The 14,619-nt window shown below is 42.9% G+C and overlaps 2 protein-coding genes across 4 annotated transcripts in view; one reads left to right on the top strand and one right to left on the bottom strand.

The window, feature by feature from the left end:
* Positions 1–1,644: 1,644 nt before the first annotated feature.
* LOC129827434 (copper transport protein ATOX1-like) lies at positions 1,645–4,102 on the bottom strand. The gene is made up of 4 exons (XM_055888280.1): positions 3,987–4,102; positions 2,650–2,722; positions 2,242–2,398; positions 1,645–2,100 (listed from the first exon to the last, which is right to left on the bottom strand). The coding sequence occupies exons 1-3, from the start codon at positions 3,993–3,995 to the stop codon at positions 2,271–2,273; spliced, it is 210 nt and encodes a 69-aa protein (XP_055744255.1). The 5' UTR covers positions 3,996–4,102; the 3' UTR covers positions 1,645–2,100; positions 2,242–2,270.
* Positions 4,103–4,370: 268 nt separating this feature from the next.
* The window catches only part of LOC129827433 (proton-coupled amino acid transporter 1-like), a 124,876-nt gene continuing 114,627 nt past the window's right edge, over positions 4,371–14,619 (top strand). Inside the window, exon 1 of one of the 3 annotated variants that reach the window (XM_055888278.1) lies at positions 4,371–4,813. The gene's annotated coding sequence lies outside the window, so the exon portion shown is untranslated. Of the gene's footprint in view, positions 4,903–8,579; positions 8,693–14,619 lie in introns of those variants that run through there. The other 2 variants (XM_055888276.1, XM_055888279.1) reach the window with 2 other exon arrangements.

The following is a 14,619-nucleotide window of genomic DNA, read 5'->3' as shown; positions in this document are numbered from 1 at the left end:
TAATAATTCCCTTCAAAATGTAGTTTCGTCTAATGATGTGGGTAGTGCAGAACGGAAATAACATCTCAACAAGTCTAACCATGTCTGTATACCCACTTTTGCATATTTACTCTCAGCACTCAATATGCTCAATTCTCTGAATTGTGTTTCCTTTGGCAGGGACCACAGGATGTAACAGGAGTTTTTCCCTCCCCGCAGGAGGACGACCTCGCTGGTCAACTCAGGACGACGTCCTTTTGTGGAGAGAAGGCGGCTACATCCACAAACCACCATATTCCTTTTATATTAATCGTTATTATATCCCTTTATATTCCCACTACTTTTGACCAGGGCCCATAGGGCACTATATTATATGGGGAATAGAGTTCTATTTGGGATGAATACAGTGCTATTCCAAATCACTGTACAGCACGACAATTGGGCCACTGTGTCTGAAATGACAGTATGTTGGCAGTAGTGTGACGTACTGTCATCAAACTCAAAGATTTGTTACATCAGGCAGCGGTGACCCACTCACAAGATGTCATGAATGTGGTCTATTCATTCAACTTTACTACATTGACGTACACACCCGTTCTGTCCAAGAGAACAACAGTTCAATGTAGCACTACAATTAAAGTATATAGCTTCAGTTACAGTATATAACCTCAATTAAAGTATATAACCACAATTACAGTATAACCTCAATTACAGTATATTATAACTTCAGTCCTAGTCTGTTTTTTAAAATGGTGGATGTTTCTCTCTAAATAACCCAACAAATGTACCGGTAATGGCTGACTGACTGCCTACTACTGTGTGTACAAATGGCAACATAGGCTAAGTTGATGGCATGAATGTCAGATACCTATGAGGTCCTACTGTATTTGATTCATTATCAGGTACATACAGTTTGTCTTGGATCTTCATCTCTGGCTCCAGTGCCCTCTCCTTCGTTGCTCTCTTCACTAATCAGACCAGCTCTCAGAGGTAGGAGAGCCATTGCCGCACAACTCCTAAATATTCTCTCAGGTAGGCTATGAAATGTCTCAAGTAGCATACGTGAACACTAAAGGATTTATCACTGCATTAGAGCATTACAGCTCAATCATTTATCTTTGATGAAAACTGTTGTTTGCATGGCAAAAATGTACATGTCATTGTGCAAGACACAAGTCTAATTCCATGGAATTGCTGACAGGGATGGCTCCTCTGGTCAAATTAAACCAAGAACTAACACTACCACCCAGTGGCACAACGTGTCACATCAGAATCTGGCAAGACTTTAAAAAAAATGTATTTCACCTTTATTTAACTATACAAGTCAGTTAAGAACAAATTCTTATTTACAATGACGGCCGACTCTGGGCCAATTGTGCGCCACCCTATGGGACTCCCAATCACGGCCGAATGTGATACAGCCTGGAATCGAACCAGGGACTGTAGTGACGCCTCTTTCACTGAGATGCAATGACTTAGACAGCTGCGCCACTCGGGAGCCCACACTAAAATAAGGTTCACGCAATATAGGAAGTTCTAAAAACCTGTATGCTGGCCCCTTTTTTTGTTGTTGCATTTGCGCAGTATCTAGTTAGGATAACAAACAGCTTTTTAGTTACACCTTCTATGGCTGTCCTTTTTATTACAAATAAGAGAACAGGTGACTAGAATCAACGTTTTAATTTTACATATGGGTAAACATGAACAATATTCAGAGATGAAAGGAAACCTTAATACAGGATGATTGCCCTTTTCCCCCCCAACTGTCCAAATCAACGTGAATTACAATAGCTGCTTCATTAACACAAAACTGACTTCAATCTTACATAACAGTAGGCCTAACATTAACCCATAGAGGTACATTATCTATTTAATTTTGTCAGCAATCACACTGGATTTTCATAGTTGATGTGTCCCAAACTGTACTCTATTCCGTATACAGTGCTTATATAGTGACTGGGGTCCATAGGGTGCCATAAATGCATAAATAATAGTGTTTAAATAAAGTGGACAGCGCGAGCTCATTACAGTGATCCATGAAGACACGACAGCAAGACTGTTGTGCAGTCAGAGGGTTCTTTCTTCTCCTTGTCATCCTTCAGATAAGCACCAACCCAACAGCTAACACACAGACACAAGAACAATTAGGCTAAAAGTAGGTTGCAAATGGTGAGAAGAAGAAAGACATGTAGGGATGGATGGGAAGTTTTGGTCGATATTGAATTGATTGTCACTTAATATATTTAGGCGGTGAGAGTTCACCTGTTCTATAAAGGAAAGAGGATGATTCTTCACTTGGGCCCGATGTAGTTAGCTGCCTTTCCAGTCTTCTTAAGTGTTTGCAGAAGCACGTCCGTGTCCTTGTCAGACTCAATATACACCTTCTTGTTGGGGAGGTCGATCTCAAATTGGACACCACCTTACGCCAACAAATAAGACAGAAAGAGAAAATAAAACCATTTTAACAAGCCAGTCAATATGACAAGTAATCTATATTTGCTGAATTTATAGAAACCAAAAGTACACGATTCTCAACAAAGTGTGTGTGGATGCGAGTGCTGTTTAACAACCTCTTCCAGATGTTTCAGAATGCTGGATTTGCTGTGACATTTAGCTGTAAGAGACACTCACCCAGTTTATTGAGGACTCGGGTGATATTTAGCTACTCACCCAGTTTATTGAGGACTCGGGTAACTGCACCAGAGCATCCCTCACATGTCATGTCCACAAAGAATTCCTGCTTCTGTGGGAATAATTCACATTCCAGGAGTTATGCATCATTCTCATGTTAGTATGGGACAGCTAATCAGTTAGCAAGCAATGACTAGCTCAGCTATTAGTCTGATTAATCAGGCTGTAATACACAATTAAATGGTATATACAGCCTGAAACTAGTGACTGCAAAATCGTGTAAATGTTTCTTACAAGTCAGAATGTGGAATAAAATTACATTTAAATTTACTCTACACCGGTTGTCTGTGCAGCTTATTTTGTTCTTCAGTTGCTTGAAATTTGAGATAAAATATCCACGGGAAAGCATTGTTTACCTGACTTTTTATAAAGCAGCTAGGTATATGTTCGGGTCTGCACCGATATTTGTTGTTGTTGTATTAGATATTCGGTTCTCTCATCAATAGCTGTTGAACCAAGCATGCCATGACAATGAAACACCATGTTTTTCTGTATCAGGGGAGGATGGAGAACATTTGTGTTGTGTTAACTTCCATTTCTTTTAAATCGGATTTCAAATCTTTAATAAAAAACAACTACACTTTCATAGGAAAGTAGTTTATCTGAACCGGTATCTAAGTGACCTCTCTAATACTCAGAAAGCGCAGATTCAAACTCCCCTTAACCAGCTCTGAAAGCATTATAAAATGTCAAAATACTTTCGTTGATCACCAAATATGGAGTTCATATGACTATATAATTCGATTATTATCATTTTTTTTTAATGTACAAGCAACCGAAAAACACTCATTACTGCCACGCACAGGTCGGAAATCTACAACAGCTCAATACATTGGAGGCTCCAAATAGGCAATTTTTTTCAGTTGCTTGTACATTTCAATGTAGACCTTTTTTCGAAGTACATACCGGCCGTTACGGGGGTAAATTAAGATAGTTGCTCAACGAAACTCCATATTTGGTGATCAACGAACGTATTTTGACATAACGCTTGTTAAGCTGGTGAATGAGAGTTTAAAATCGGAGCTTTCGGTCCCTAACGCCCAGATACTGATTTAGGTAAACTATACTTTCCTGTGGATATTTTGTCTCAAGGACAAACCGCACAGACAACCGGTCGAGTACGTTTAAATATAAATGGTATTAAACATTCTGGCTTGTAAGGAACAATTACACGATTTTGCAGGCATTAGGCAGTTCACCAATTAATTGTCCATTACAACATGATTAATCAGACTAACTAGCTATGTATAAAGCACTGCAGTCCAATCTCAGCAATATGTAACAATAACAATGTGCGAATGTATTCAATATCTCACGGTCGTCATGTTGAGGTAGAGCGTAAGATCAATGGACTTTCTCCTCTTTCAACGCTTGCACGACGAACTAGCTGCTGAATATGTTGCTGCCTTGCCTTGCTAGCTAAAGTATATCAATGTTAGGGACCATCGACACGTTGCTAGATATTGGTGAAAGTAACTTTGCATATTTGACTCAATATTTACATGTAGAAAGTTGGTGGGACGAGTGCACAATTATACTGACTAACATCAATAGAATTATTTTGCAGAACACTTTCCAATTACATTATTTTGGGAGAAGTCTTTTTTTTTCATAAAAATATTGCCGCAGGTAACTTTTCCAGAGCCCTTAAAACGTCACACCGGAATACGAAAGCTTGGAACATTGTGGATTTTTTTTTATTTTTAACAAAACTGCTGCAAATTAACCAAATAGGAGAGACCGCGAAAAAGAAACATATCACAATAACGATAGATTATGGCGCGCATTTTCTGATAATAACAACTAGCCCAGCTTGCTCCATGGGACAACACGCAGGGCTCACGCTTGTAGCAACTTGACCAATTCAATGTTTGGGGTGATGTTTCATACCAGACAATCGGCATGATTTCACACTAACGATAATTGACTTAATTTTGATGGAAAGTTATTTCGCTAACAAGCCAGCTAGCTAGCTACAAAACCAAGCACCCAAAATGCAATCAGCTGATATGCGGCATCTTCCAGATCATGTGACCAAACCCCCTGTGTTTCGGAAGGGGTCTTCAGATAGGTAGCACTAGCAGTTCACTTGTAATTGAACCAGAGATCGCCTCTTCCTCTCACAACCAGTACAATAACGACGGTAGGAAAAATACTGTTTTAGCAAGATATGCCTCTCCAGCGAACTTCTTTGATGTAAATACTACCGAGCCAGGAATCACAGCTTTACAGGTGAATTAACGTACAATAATCATGGTAAACTGACTAGCTAATTAGCCTGGATGGGAGCATGTAAAACAAACGGATGTGTTGTCAACTACCATTATCCAGCTGGAGGTGGTATAGCTGTAATATGTGATCAAACAATGATGTTGTAACTTGATATAGACTAGTTTGGCTAACGAATACAGCCCCAACAGAACGGTTTCTCATAATGGCTTTGAGACCATTCAAAAACAATATGACAGTTTTGAAACTGCAGTAAAAGTGTACTAACTGCAGTCGACTGTGGTATTTTGGACGCAGTAATTGCAGAATTACTGCAGTTATACTGCACCCTTACTGCAATCTTTTTTTCGTAAGGGGGTCATATAGACTTGCTACTATAAAGTGCAGTACCTAGTTAACGTCATACCAAAAGCTTTTGTTGTTGTTGTTGTCTACTAGTAAAATAAGTGGATAGCTGTGGGTAAGTAGCTACAGTAGCTAACTGACAGCTACTGTGCGAAAGCCCTTTTATTGGTTATTCTGTTAATTGATGATCAGTTAATGTATCCTTATTGTGTCCACATACAGCGCATTCGGAAACTATTCAGACCCCTTGATTTGCCCCCCCCCCCACATTTTGTTAATTTTTTTCCCCCTCATCAATCTACACACAATACCCCATAATGACAAAGCAAAAACAGGTCTTTAGAAATGTTTACAAATTCATTAAAAAAATAACAGACCTTATTTACATAAGTTTTCTGACCCTTTTCTATGAGACTTGAAATTAAGCTTAGGTGCATCCTGTTTCCATTGATCATCCTTGAGATGTTTCTATGACTTGATTGTAGTCCACTTGTGGTAAATTCAATTGATTGGACATGATTTGGAAAGGCACACACACACCTGTCTATATAAGCTCCCACAGTTGACAGTACATGTCAGAGCAAAAACCAAGCTATGAGGTCGACGGAATTGTCCGTAGAGTTCCGTGACAGGATTGTGTCGAGGCACAGATCTGGGGAAGGGTACCAAAGAATTTCTGCAGCATTGAAGGTCCCCAAGAACACAATCACAGAACAATTGAGACAGATATTTCACTGGATGTATAAATGTGAAGCATCCGGTTGGCGTTTCCACTCACTCACTACCAAGTGGAAGCCCACTGTCAGGCATTGGGAGAAGATGGAATAAAATTGATTTTGGCTGACATGCAAATCTTCCCATCAATTACACGTTTGATCTCAATACAGTTCTTTGTTCCCAAAACTAAAATCTTTTATGAACAGAACAGACTAAGTTTTGTAGACTTTACCCTTTACAAAAGTTGTAAAAAATTGTACTGTTTACGAGTGCAAAGGTACATTTAGTTATTGCACATGCGCACTTCACAGATTAGGCTTTCCCTAACGGAAATATGTAGATGTATACTAGAACGCGCCAATAGGATCTCGCTAGCGCGTGCTTGGCTCTGCCCACCTCCTTGCTTGTTCTGCCCACTATGACTCATTTGGCTTAGTTATAAAAAATCTTTGACAGAGTGGCCTCCATCATTCTTTAATGGAAGAAGTTTGGAACCACCAAGCTGGCCACCGGGCCAAACTGAGCAATCGGGGGAGAAGGGCGAAGCGGATGGTCACTCTGAAAGAGCTCCAGAGTTCCTCTGTGGAGAAGGAAGAACCTTCCAGAAGGACATCCATCTCTGCAGCACCACCAATCAGACCTTTATGGTAGAGTGGCTAGATGGAAGCCACTCCTCAGTAAAAGGCACATGACAGCCTGCTTGGAGTTTGTCAAAGGCACCTAAAGACTCTCAGACCATGAGAAACAAGGTTCTCTGGTCAGAGGAAACCAAGATTGAACTCTTTGGCCTGAATGCCAAATGTCAGTCTTGAGGAAACCTGGCACCATCCCTATGGTGAAGCATGTTGGTGGCAGCATCATGCTGTGGGGATGTTTTTCAGCGGCAGGGAATGGGAGACTAATCAAGATCGAGGGGAAGGTGAACAGAGCAAAGTACAACGAGATCTATGTTGAAAACCTGCTCAGGACTGGTGCGAAGATTCACCTTCCAACAGGACAACGACCGTAAGCACACTGCCAAGACAACACAGCAGTGGCTTCGGGACTAGTCTCTGAATGTCCTTGAGTTGCCCAGCCAGAGCACGGACTTGAGCCCAATCGATCTTCTCTGGAGAGACCTGAAATTAGCTGTTCAGCAACGCTCCCCATCCAACCTGACTGAACTTGAGAGGATCTGCAGAGAAAATTGGATGAAACTCCCAAAATACAGGTGTGCCAAGCTTGTAGCGTCATACCCAAGAAGACTCAAGTAAAGGGTCTGAATACTTATGTAAATGTGATATTTCAATTTTTTTCTTTTTAGTACATTTGCCAAAAAATTGAATGTTTTTTGCTTAGTCATTATGTGGTATTGTGTGTAGATTAAATATATATTTTTAAATACATACCAATACACTTTAGAATAAGGCTGTACCGTATCAAAATGTGGAAAAATTCAAGGGGCCTGAATACTTTCCGAATGCACTGTAAATGAGTAATGATGTCTGACATCACTGTGCCAGGTTCTTCAACATTTTAGGCTAATCCAATAATGTTTATATTCAGATGCAAAGTAAGGGTTAGTGGCCATGCAGTTTTCACACAATGTACAGGTAACTGCTAAAATAAAGGTTGTTTGTCCGTCACCAGATCTCAACTAAGGCTAGGCGATATATATGGAATTCATGTTTTTTGGAGCTATATTCCAAATGCCTGTATCACAATAATCAAGTTTTCTTTTTTTTTTGGTCTTGTCTCCTTCACTCCTGCTGTGCTGTGTGCACCTTGCCATTTTACACCAGAGATCTGTATATAATGACGAGATGCCTCCGTCTTAACAATGGGAGTCGTTGTCACGAAAGTGGGAAGGCAGACGACAACCTTAGGTCCAAAATTAGCCCATAGAAAGGCATTGGTCTTATTTTGAGAGATTTTGGCCGGAGTGAAACCTCTCGCTTTGCCTCTTCCTTTCTGTTTTATACACACACACACACACACACCAAACCCCTGCCACTCTCAAAATCAAATATATGTTTTTGCAACATGCTTAATAAACCAACAGGTGTAGACTAACAGTGAAATGCTTACTTAAGGGTCCTTTTACAATGCAGAGAGAGAAATAAATGCAGCGAAATAAATAATAGAAAAATAATAATACAAGGAAATAAGTACACAATGAGTATTTTTATTTAACCAGGTAGGCTAGTTGAGAACAAGTTCTCATTTACAACTGCAACCTGGCCAAGATAAAGCAAAGCAGTTCGACACATACAACACAGAGTTACACATGGAATAAACAAACATACAGTCAATAATACAGTAGAAAAAAATTATATATACAGTGTGTGCAAATGAGGTAAGATAAGGGAGATAAGGCAATAAAATAAGCCATAGTGGTGAGGTAATTACGATATAGCAATTAAACACTGGAGTGATAGATGTGCAGAAGATTACTGTGCAAGTAGAGATACTGGGGTGCAAAGGAGCTAAATAAATACAGTATGGGGATGAGGTAGTTGGATGGGCTATGTACAGGTGCAATGATCTGTGAGATGCTCTGACAGCTGGTGCTTGAAGTTAGTGAGGGAGATAAGAGTCTCCAGCTTCAGCGTTTTTTTTTTTTTTTTTTTTTTTTTTTTTTTGCAATTCGTTCCAGTCATTGGCAGCAGAGAACTGGAAGGAAAGGCGGCCAAAGTAGGAATTGGCTTTGGGGATGACCAGTGAAATATACCTGCTGGAGCATGTGCTGCAGGTGGGTGCTGCTATGGTGACCAGTGAACTGAGATAAGGCGGGGCTTTACCTTGCAAAGACTTGTAGATGACCTGGAGCCAGTGGGTTTGGCGACGAGTATGAAGCGAGGGCCAGCCAACGAGAGCGTACAGGTCGCAGTGGTGGGTAGTATATGGGGCTTTGGTGACAACGGATGGCACTGTGGTAGATTGCATCCAATTTGTTGAGTATAGAGTTGGAGGCTATTTTATAAATGACATTGCCAAAGTCGAGGATCGGTAGGATAGTCAGTTTTACGAGGGTATGTTTGGCAGCATGAGTGAAGAATGCTTTGATACGAAATAAGAAGCCGATTCTAGATTTAATTTTGGATTGGAGATGCTTAATGTGGGTCTGGAAGGAGAGTTTACAGTCTAACCAGACACCTAGGTATTTGTAGTTGTCCACATATTCTAAGTCAGAACTGTCCAGAGTAGTGATGCTGGGCAGGCGGGCAGGTGCAAGCAGCGGTTTAAGAGCATGCATTTAGTTTTACTACAATTTAAGAGCCGTTGGAGACCACGGAAGGAGTGTTGTATGGAGAGTCGGCCCAATAATTGAAATATGTGGCACCCCTATAGAGACTGCCAGATGTCCGGACAACAGGCCCTCCAATTTGACACACTGAACTCTGTCTGAGAAGTAGTTGGTGATCCAGGCGAGGCAGTCATTTGAGAAACCAAGGCTGTTTAGTCTGCCGATAAGAATGTGGTGATTGACAGAGTCGAAAGCCTTGGCCAGGTCGATGAATACGGCTGCACAGGATTGTCTCTTATCGATGGCAGTTATGATATTGTTTAGGACCTTGAGCGTGGCTGAGGTGCACCCATGACCAGCTCGGAAGCCAGATTGCATAGCGGAGAAGGTCTGTTTGTTAACTTGGCTTTCGAAGACCTTAGAAAGGCAGGGTAGGATCGATATAGGTCTGTAGCAGTTTGGGTCTAGAATGTCTCCCTTTTACAGGTACAAAAGTCTGGGGAATGGGAGTGGAGATAGGCACTGCTGGGCCTGGATTAACTTCTACATCATCAGAGGAACAGAGGAGGAGTAGGATAAGGGTACGGCTGAAAGGCTATAAGAACTGGTCGTCTAGTACGTTCAGAACAGAGAGTAAAAGGAACAGGTTTCTGGGTGCGATAAAATAGATTCAAGGCATAATGTACAGACAAAGGTATGGTAGGATGTGAATACAGTGGAGGTAAACCTAGGCATAGAGTGACGATGAGAGAGATATTGTCTCTAGAAACATCATTTAAACTAGATGATGTCACCGCATGTGTGGGAGGTGGAAGTGAAGGGTTAGCTAAAGCATATTGAACAGGGCTAGAGGCTCTACAGTGAAATAAGACAATAATCACTAACCAGAACAGCAATGGACAAAGCATATTGACATTAGGGAGAGGCATGCGTAGCCGAGTGATCATAGAGGTCCAAGTGAGTAGTTAAGCTGGCTGGAGACACGGCGATTCAGACAGCTAGCGGGCCAGGCCTAGCAAGCTAGCAGAAGGGCCTTGGAGGTACGTCGCGACGTAAGAAGTCTGTTGTAGCCTCCTCGTGCAGACCAGTATTGATGGATTAGTAGGGTTCCGTATATTAAAGGTGCCCAGTCCAATTGGCAAAATGGGTATAGTTGCCCAATAAATTGGCCAATGGACCTATTCAGCTAACAGTCCGATATGCTCTAGAAAGCTAGTGGACCACGGCTAGCAGATGGACATTCAGGGGACATCGCGACGGAGGGGCCTGTTGCAAAAAGAACCCTCGGGCAGATTACATCAGTAGTCCAGTCGTGATGGATTAGCAGGACTTCGTGTAGTAAAAGGGGTCCAGGCCAATTGGCAAAATAGGTATTGTAGCCCAAGGAGTGGCTAACAATAAGTAAGTAGTAAGGATAACTTGGCTGTATACACAGGGTACCAGTACCGAGTCGACGTGCAGGGGTACAAGGTAATAATGTGGTTGCATACACGGGGTACCAGTACCGAGTCGACGTGCAGGGGTATGAGGTAATAACTTGGCTGTATACACGGGGTACCAGTACCGAGTTGACGTGCAGGGGTACGAGGTAATTGAGCTAGAAATGTACATATAGGTAGGGGTAAAGTAACTAGGCAACAGGATAGATAGTAAACAGTAACGCCAGCGTATGTTGAGTTAAAAGAGTAAAGGTGTTTACAGTCAAAACGCAATACGGGCCAACGGAGCATAGCACAGTGTTGCAATGTCGTTTTTCGTCACAAAGGGGATGGCTCCTTGTAATACGCGCCGTCTTTGGACGTATCATTCCTTGCGAATACTGAGGGTCAGTTTTATTTTAATTTTTTCAACGGAAGTTCCGCCGCTGTGTCTGTATCACATCTTTTCCGGTATCCCTTCTGCTATAAACACAGCAGAGATGGACGTTCTGCTACTTCTGGTATAAACACAGCAGAGATGGACGTTCTGCTACTTCTGGTATAAACACAGCAGAGATGGACATTCTGCTACTTCTGGTATAAACACAGCAGAGATGGACGTTCTGCTACTTCTGGTATAAACACAGCAGAGATGGACGTTCTGCTACTTCTGGTATAAACACAGCAGAGATGGACATTCTGCTACTTCTGGTATAAACACAGCAGAGATGGACGTTCTGCTACTTCTGGTATAAACACAGCAGAGATGGACATTCTGCTACTTCTGGTATAAACACAGCAGAGATGGACGTTCTGCTACTTCTGGTATAAACACAGCAGAGATGGACGTTCTGCTACTTCTGGTATAAACACAGCAGAGATGGACGTTCTGCTACTTCTGGTATAAACACAGCAGAGATGGACATTCTGCTACTTCTGGTATAAACACAGCAGAGATGGACGTTCGTCTACTTCTGGTATAAACACAGCAGAGATGGACGTTCTGCTACTTCTGGTATAAACACAGCAGAGATGGACGTTCTGCTACTTCTGGTATAAACACAGCAGAGATGGACATTCTGCTACTTCTGGTATAAACACAGCAGAGATGGACGTTCTGCTACTTCTGGTATAAACACAGCAGAGATGGACGTTCTGCTACTTCTGGTATAAACACAGCAGAGATGGACGTTCTGCTACTTCTGGTATAAACACAGCAGAGATGGACGTTCTGCTACTTCTGGTATAAACACAGCAGAGATGGACGTTCTGCTACTTCTGGTATAAACACAGCAGAGATGGACGTTCTGCTACTTCTGGTATAAACACAGCAGATATGGACGTTCTGCTACTTCTGGTATAAACACAGCAGAGATGGACGTTCTGCTACTTCTGGTATAAACACAGCAGAGATGGACGTTCTGCTACTTCTGGTATAAACACAGCAGATATGGACGTTCTGCTACTTCTGGTATAAACACAGCAGAGATGGACATTCTGCTACTTCTGGTATAAACACGCTTGTACTTCTTACAAGCTTCCTTTTTTGTGCTTTTTATTTAGAGATTTGCACAATTATGTCTATGTCCAGTTTGGAGGAGCGTCTGTGCGAGCTGGTGAGACAATACGAGGACCTTGTCGATGTGGTTATATTTCAGACAGGCAAGCAAAAGACAGCTGGAGGGAGATATCACGAAGTGAACACCAATACCGATATTAAAGAAACATGGAGAAAGATTTGGGACCGGTATGTTTGCAATCTGAAAAGGGTTAAGGAGACGACGAGTGTAGCTGCCACTGGTGTGTTTCCCACCGATTGTCAGACAACTGGATTGGCTTTGTGTTCATGTGAAACATTGTCAGACAGACAGCAATATGCCAGATACAGTATGAGTCCTTTTGTACAGTCAGTGTGTGTTTGTGATCTTATGTTTAGCAGACCTAGCTAGAACATGTGAAATCAGCTCTTTTCTGGATGGGAGACATTGAGTGGGAAATATTCAGTGCCAAAAACCAAAGGGTCACAGTCAACCTTTCTGCAGTACTTACTGGCTAGCTGTGCATTATCTTGTGCGAAATGTGAAGGGCAAGCCGCTGAAGCAAGTCGTCAAATCTGGCAAACAACATCCGAAAGTATTGAAAATGTCTTTCCTCGTCAATGCTTCGCATTGGTTGGACAAGAGACGTGTATTCTCCATTGTCCCCTCTTGTAGTGTTCAGTGGACGAACTTGACATTTTCTCAGTCCCCCCCCCTTCTCCTCCTCATTAGTAATAACAGTTCAAGCTGTTGTTGTTCAAACTCTGGCAGTTGCAATTCAAAAAGAGACATGTTTGCTTCTCTGGCTAAAAAGTAGCGTCAAAAAGCATAGAACACCAGACTAGCCCGGCATATAGCTAGGATTTGTAAACAGGCATAACATCAGATACGGAAGTTTAAACATCGTCGCTAGCTAGAGTCAAAAAGAGTGCCTCGGCTCCTCTTGCTTGGTAAGCTACTCTGGTTCCCCCTAGTGGATATCCACAACACAAGGCTCCTCTTGCTTGGTAAGCTACTCTGGGTCCCACTAGTGGATATCCACAACACAAGGCTCCTCTTGCTTGGTAAGCTATTCTGGTTCCCCAAGCCCCCTAGTGGATATACTGTACACTACACAAAGCAGACTTCCTCTCTGGGTGTAATGCAACAAAAAGAGTCCTCTACCCCCAAAAAAGACCACCCACGTGCACGCACGCACATAGATCAACGGCGTGGAGCTTAAAGCCGCCTTATAGTTTAAAAAGGGTCAATGTAGATAGCTAACTATTTTAGCAGTGTTATGGCTCGGGGGTTGAAGCTGTTCAGTGTTGGTTCCAGACTTGGTGCATCGGTACTGCTTGCCGTGCGGTAGCAGAGAGAACAGTCTATGACTTAGGTGGCTGGAGTCTTTGACAATTTTTAGGGCCTTCTGACACTGCCTGGTATAGAGGTCCTGGATGGCAGGATGTACTGGGCTGTACGCACTACCCTCTACACCGCCTGGTATTTAGGTCCTGGATGGCAGGATGTACTGGGCTGTACGCACTACCCTCTGCACCGCCTTGTATAGAGGTCCTGGATGGCAGGATGTACTGGGCTGTACGCACTACTCTCTGCACCGCCTTGTATAGAGGTCCTGGATGGCAGGATGTACTGGGCTGTATGCACTACTCTCTGCACCGCCTTGTATAGAGGTCCTGGATGGCAGAATGTACTGGGCTGTACGCACTACTCTCTGCACCGCCTGGTATAAAGGTCCTGGATGGCAGGATGTACTGGGCTGTACGCACTACCCTCTGCAGTGCCTTGCGGTCGGAGGCCAAGCAGTTGCCATACCAAGCGGTAATGCAACCAGTCAAGATGCTCTCAATGGTGCAGCTGTAGAACTTTTTGAGGATCTGAAGGCCCATGCAGACTCTTTTCAGCCTCTTGAGGGGGAAGAGGTGGATGTCGTGCCCTCTTCACGACTGTGTTGGTGTGTGTAGACCATAATAATTCCTTAGTGATGTGGACACTGATGAACTTGAAGCTCTCAATCTGCTCCACTGCAGCCCTGTCGACGTGAATGGGGGCATGGTCGGCCCTCCATTTCCTGTAGTCCACGATGGCTCCTTTGTCTTGCTGACATTGAGGGAGAGGTTGTAGTCCTGGCATCACATTGCTTGGTCACTGACCCCCTCTTTGTAGGCTGTCTCGTCGTCAGTGATCACGCCTATCACTGTCATGTCGTCTGCAAACTTAATGATGGATTTTGAGGTGTGTGTGTGTGTGTGACCACGCAGTTGTGGGTGAACAGGGAGTACAGGAGAGGACAAATCACTCACCCCTGAGGAGCCCCCATGTGGGTCAACTTGGCGGATGTGTTGTTGTCAACCCTCACCACCTGAGGGTGGCCCGTCAAGAAGTCCAGAATCCAGTTGCAGAGGGAGGGGTTTAATCCCAGAATGCTTAGCTTCAAAGATGACAGATCACTTCCTCTCTGACAAGCGGTGTCAAC

This window comes from Salvelinus fontinalis, chromosome 29, assembly GCF_029448725.1.
Source record: "Salvelinus fontinalis isolate EN_2023a chromosome 29, ASM2944872v1, whole genome shotgun sequence".
In the NCBI taxonomy this organism is placed as follows: domain Eukaryota; kingdom Metazoa; phylum Chordata; class Actinopteri; order Salmoniformes; family Salmonidae; genus Salvelinus; species Salvelinus fontinalis.
This window is presented reverse-complemented; position numbering and strand designations above follow the sequence as displayed.

Excerpts from the sequence above, each read along its gene's own strand:
- LOC129827434 (XM_055888280.1), bottom strand. Across the intron at positions 2,399-2,649 it reads CCGAGTCCTCAATAAACTGG|GTGGTGTCCAATTTGAGATC; the intron begins GTGAGTAGCTAA and ends TGTTGGCGTAAG.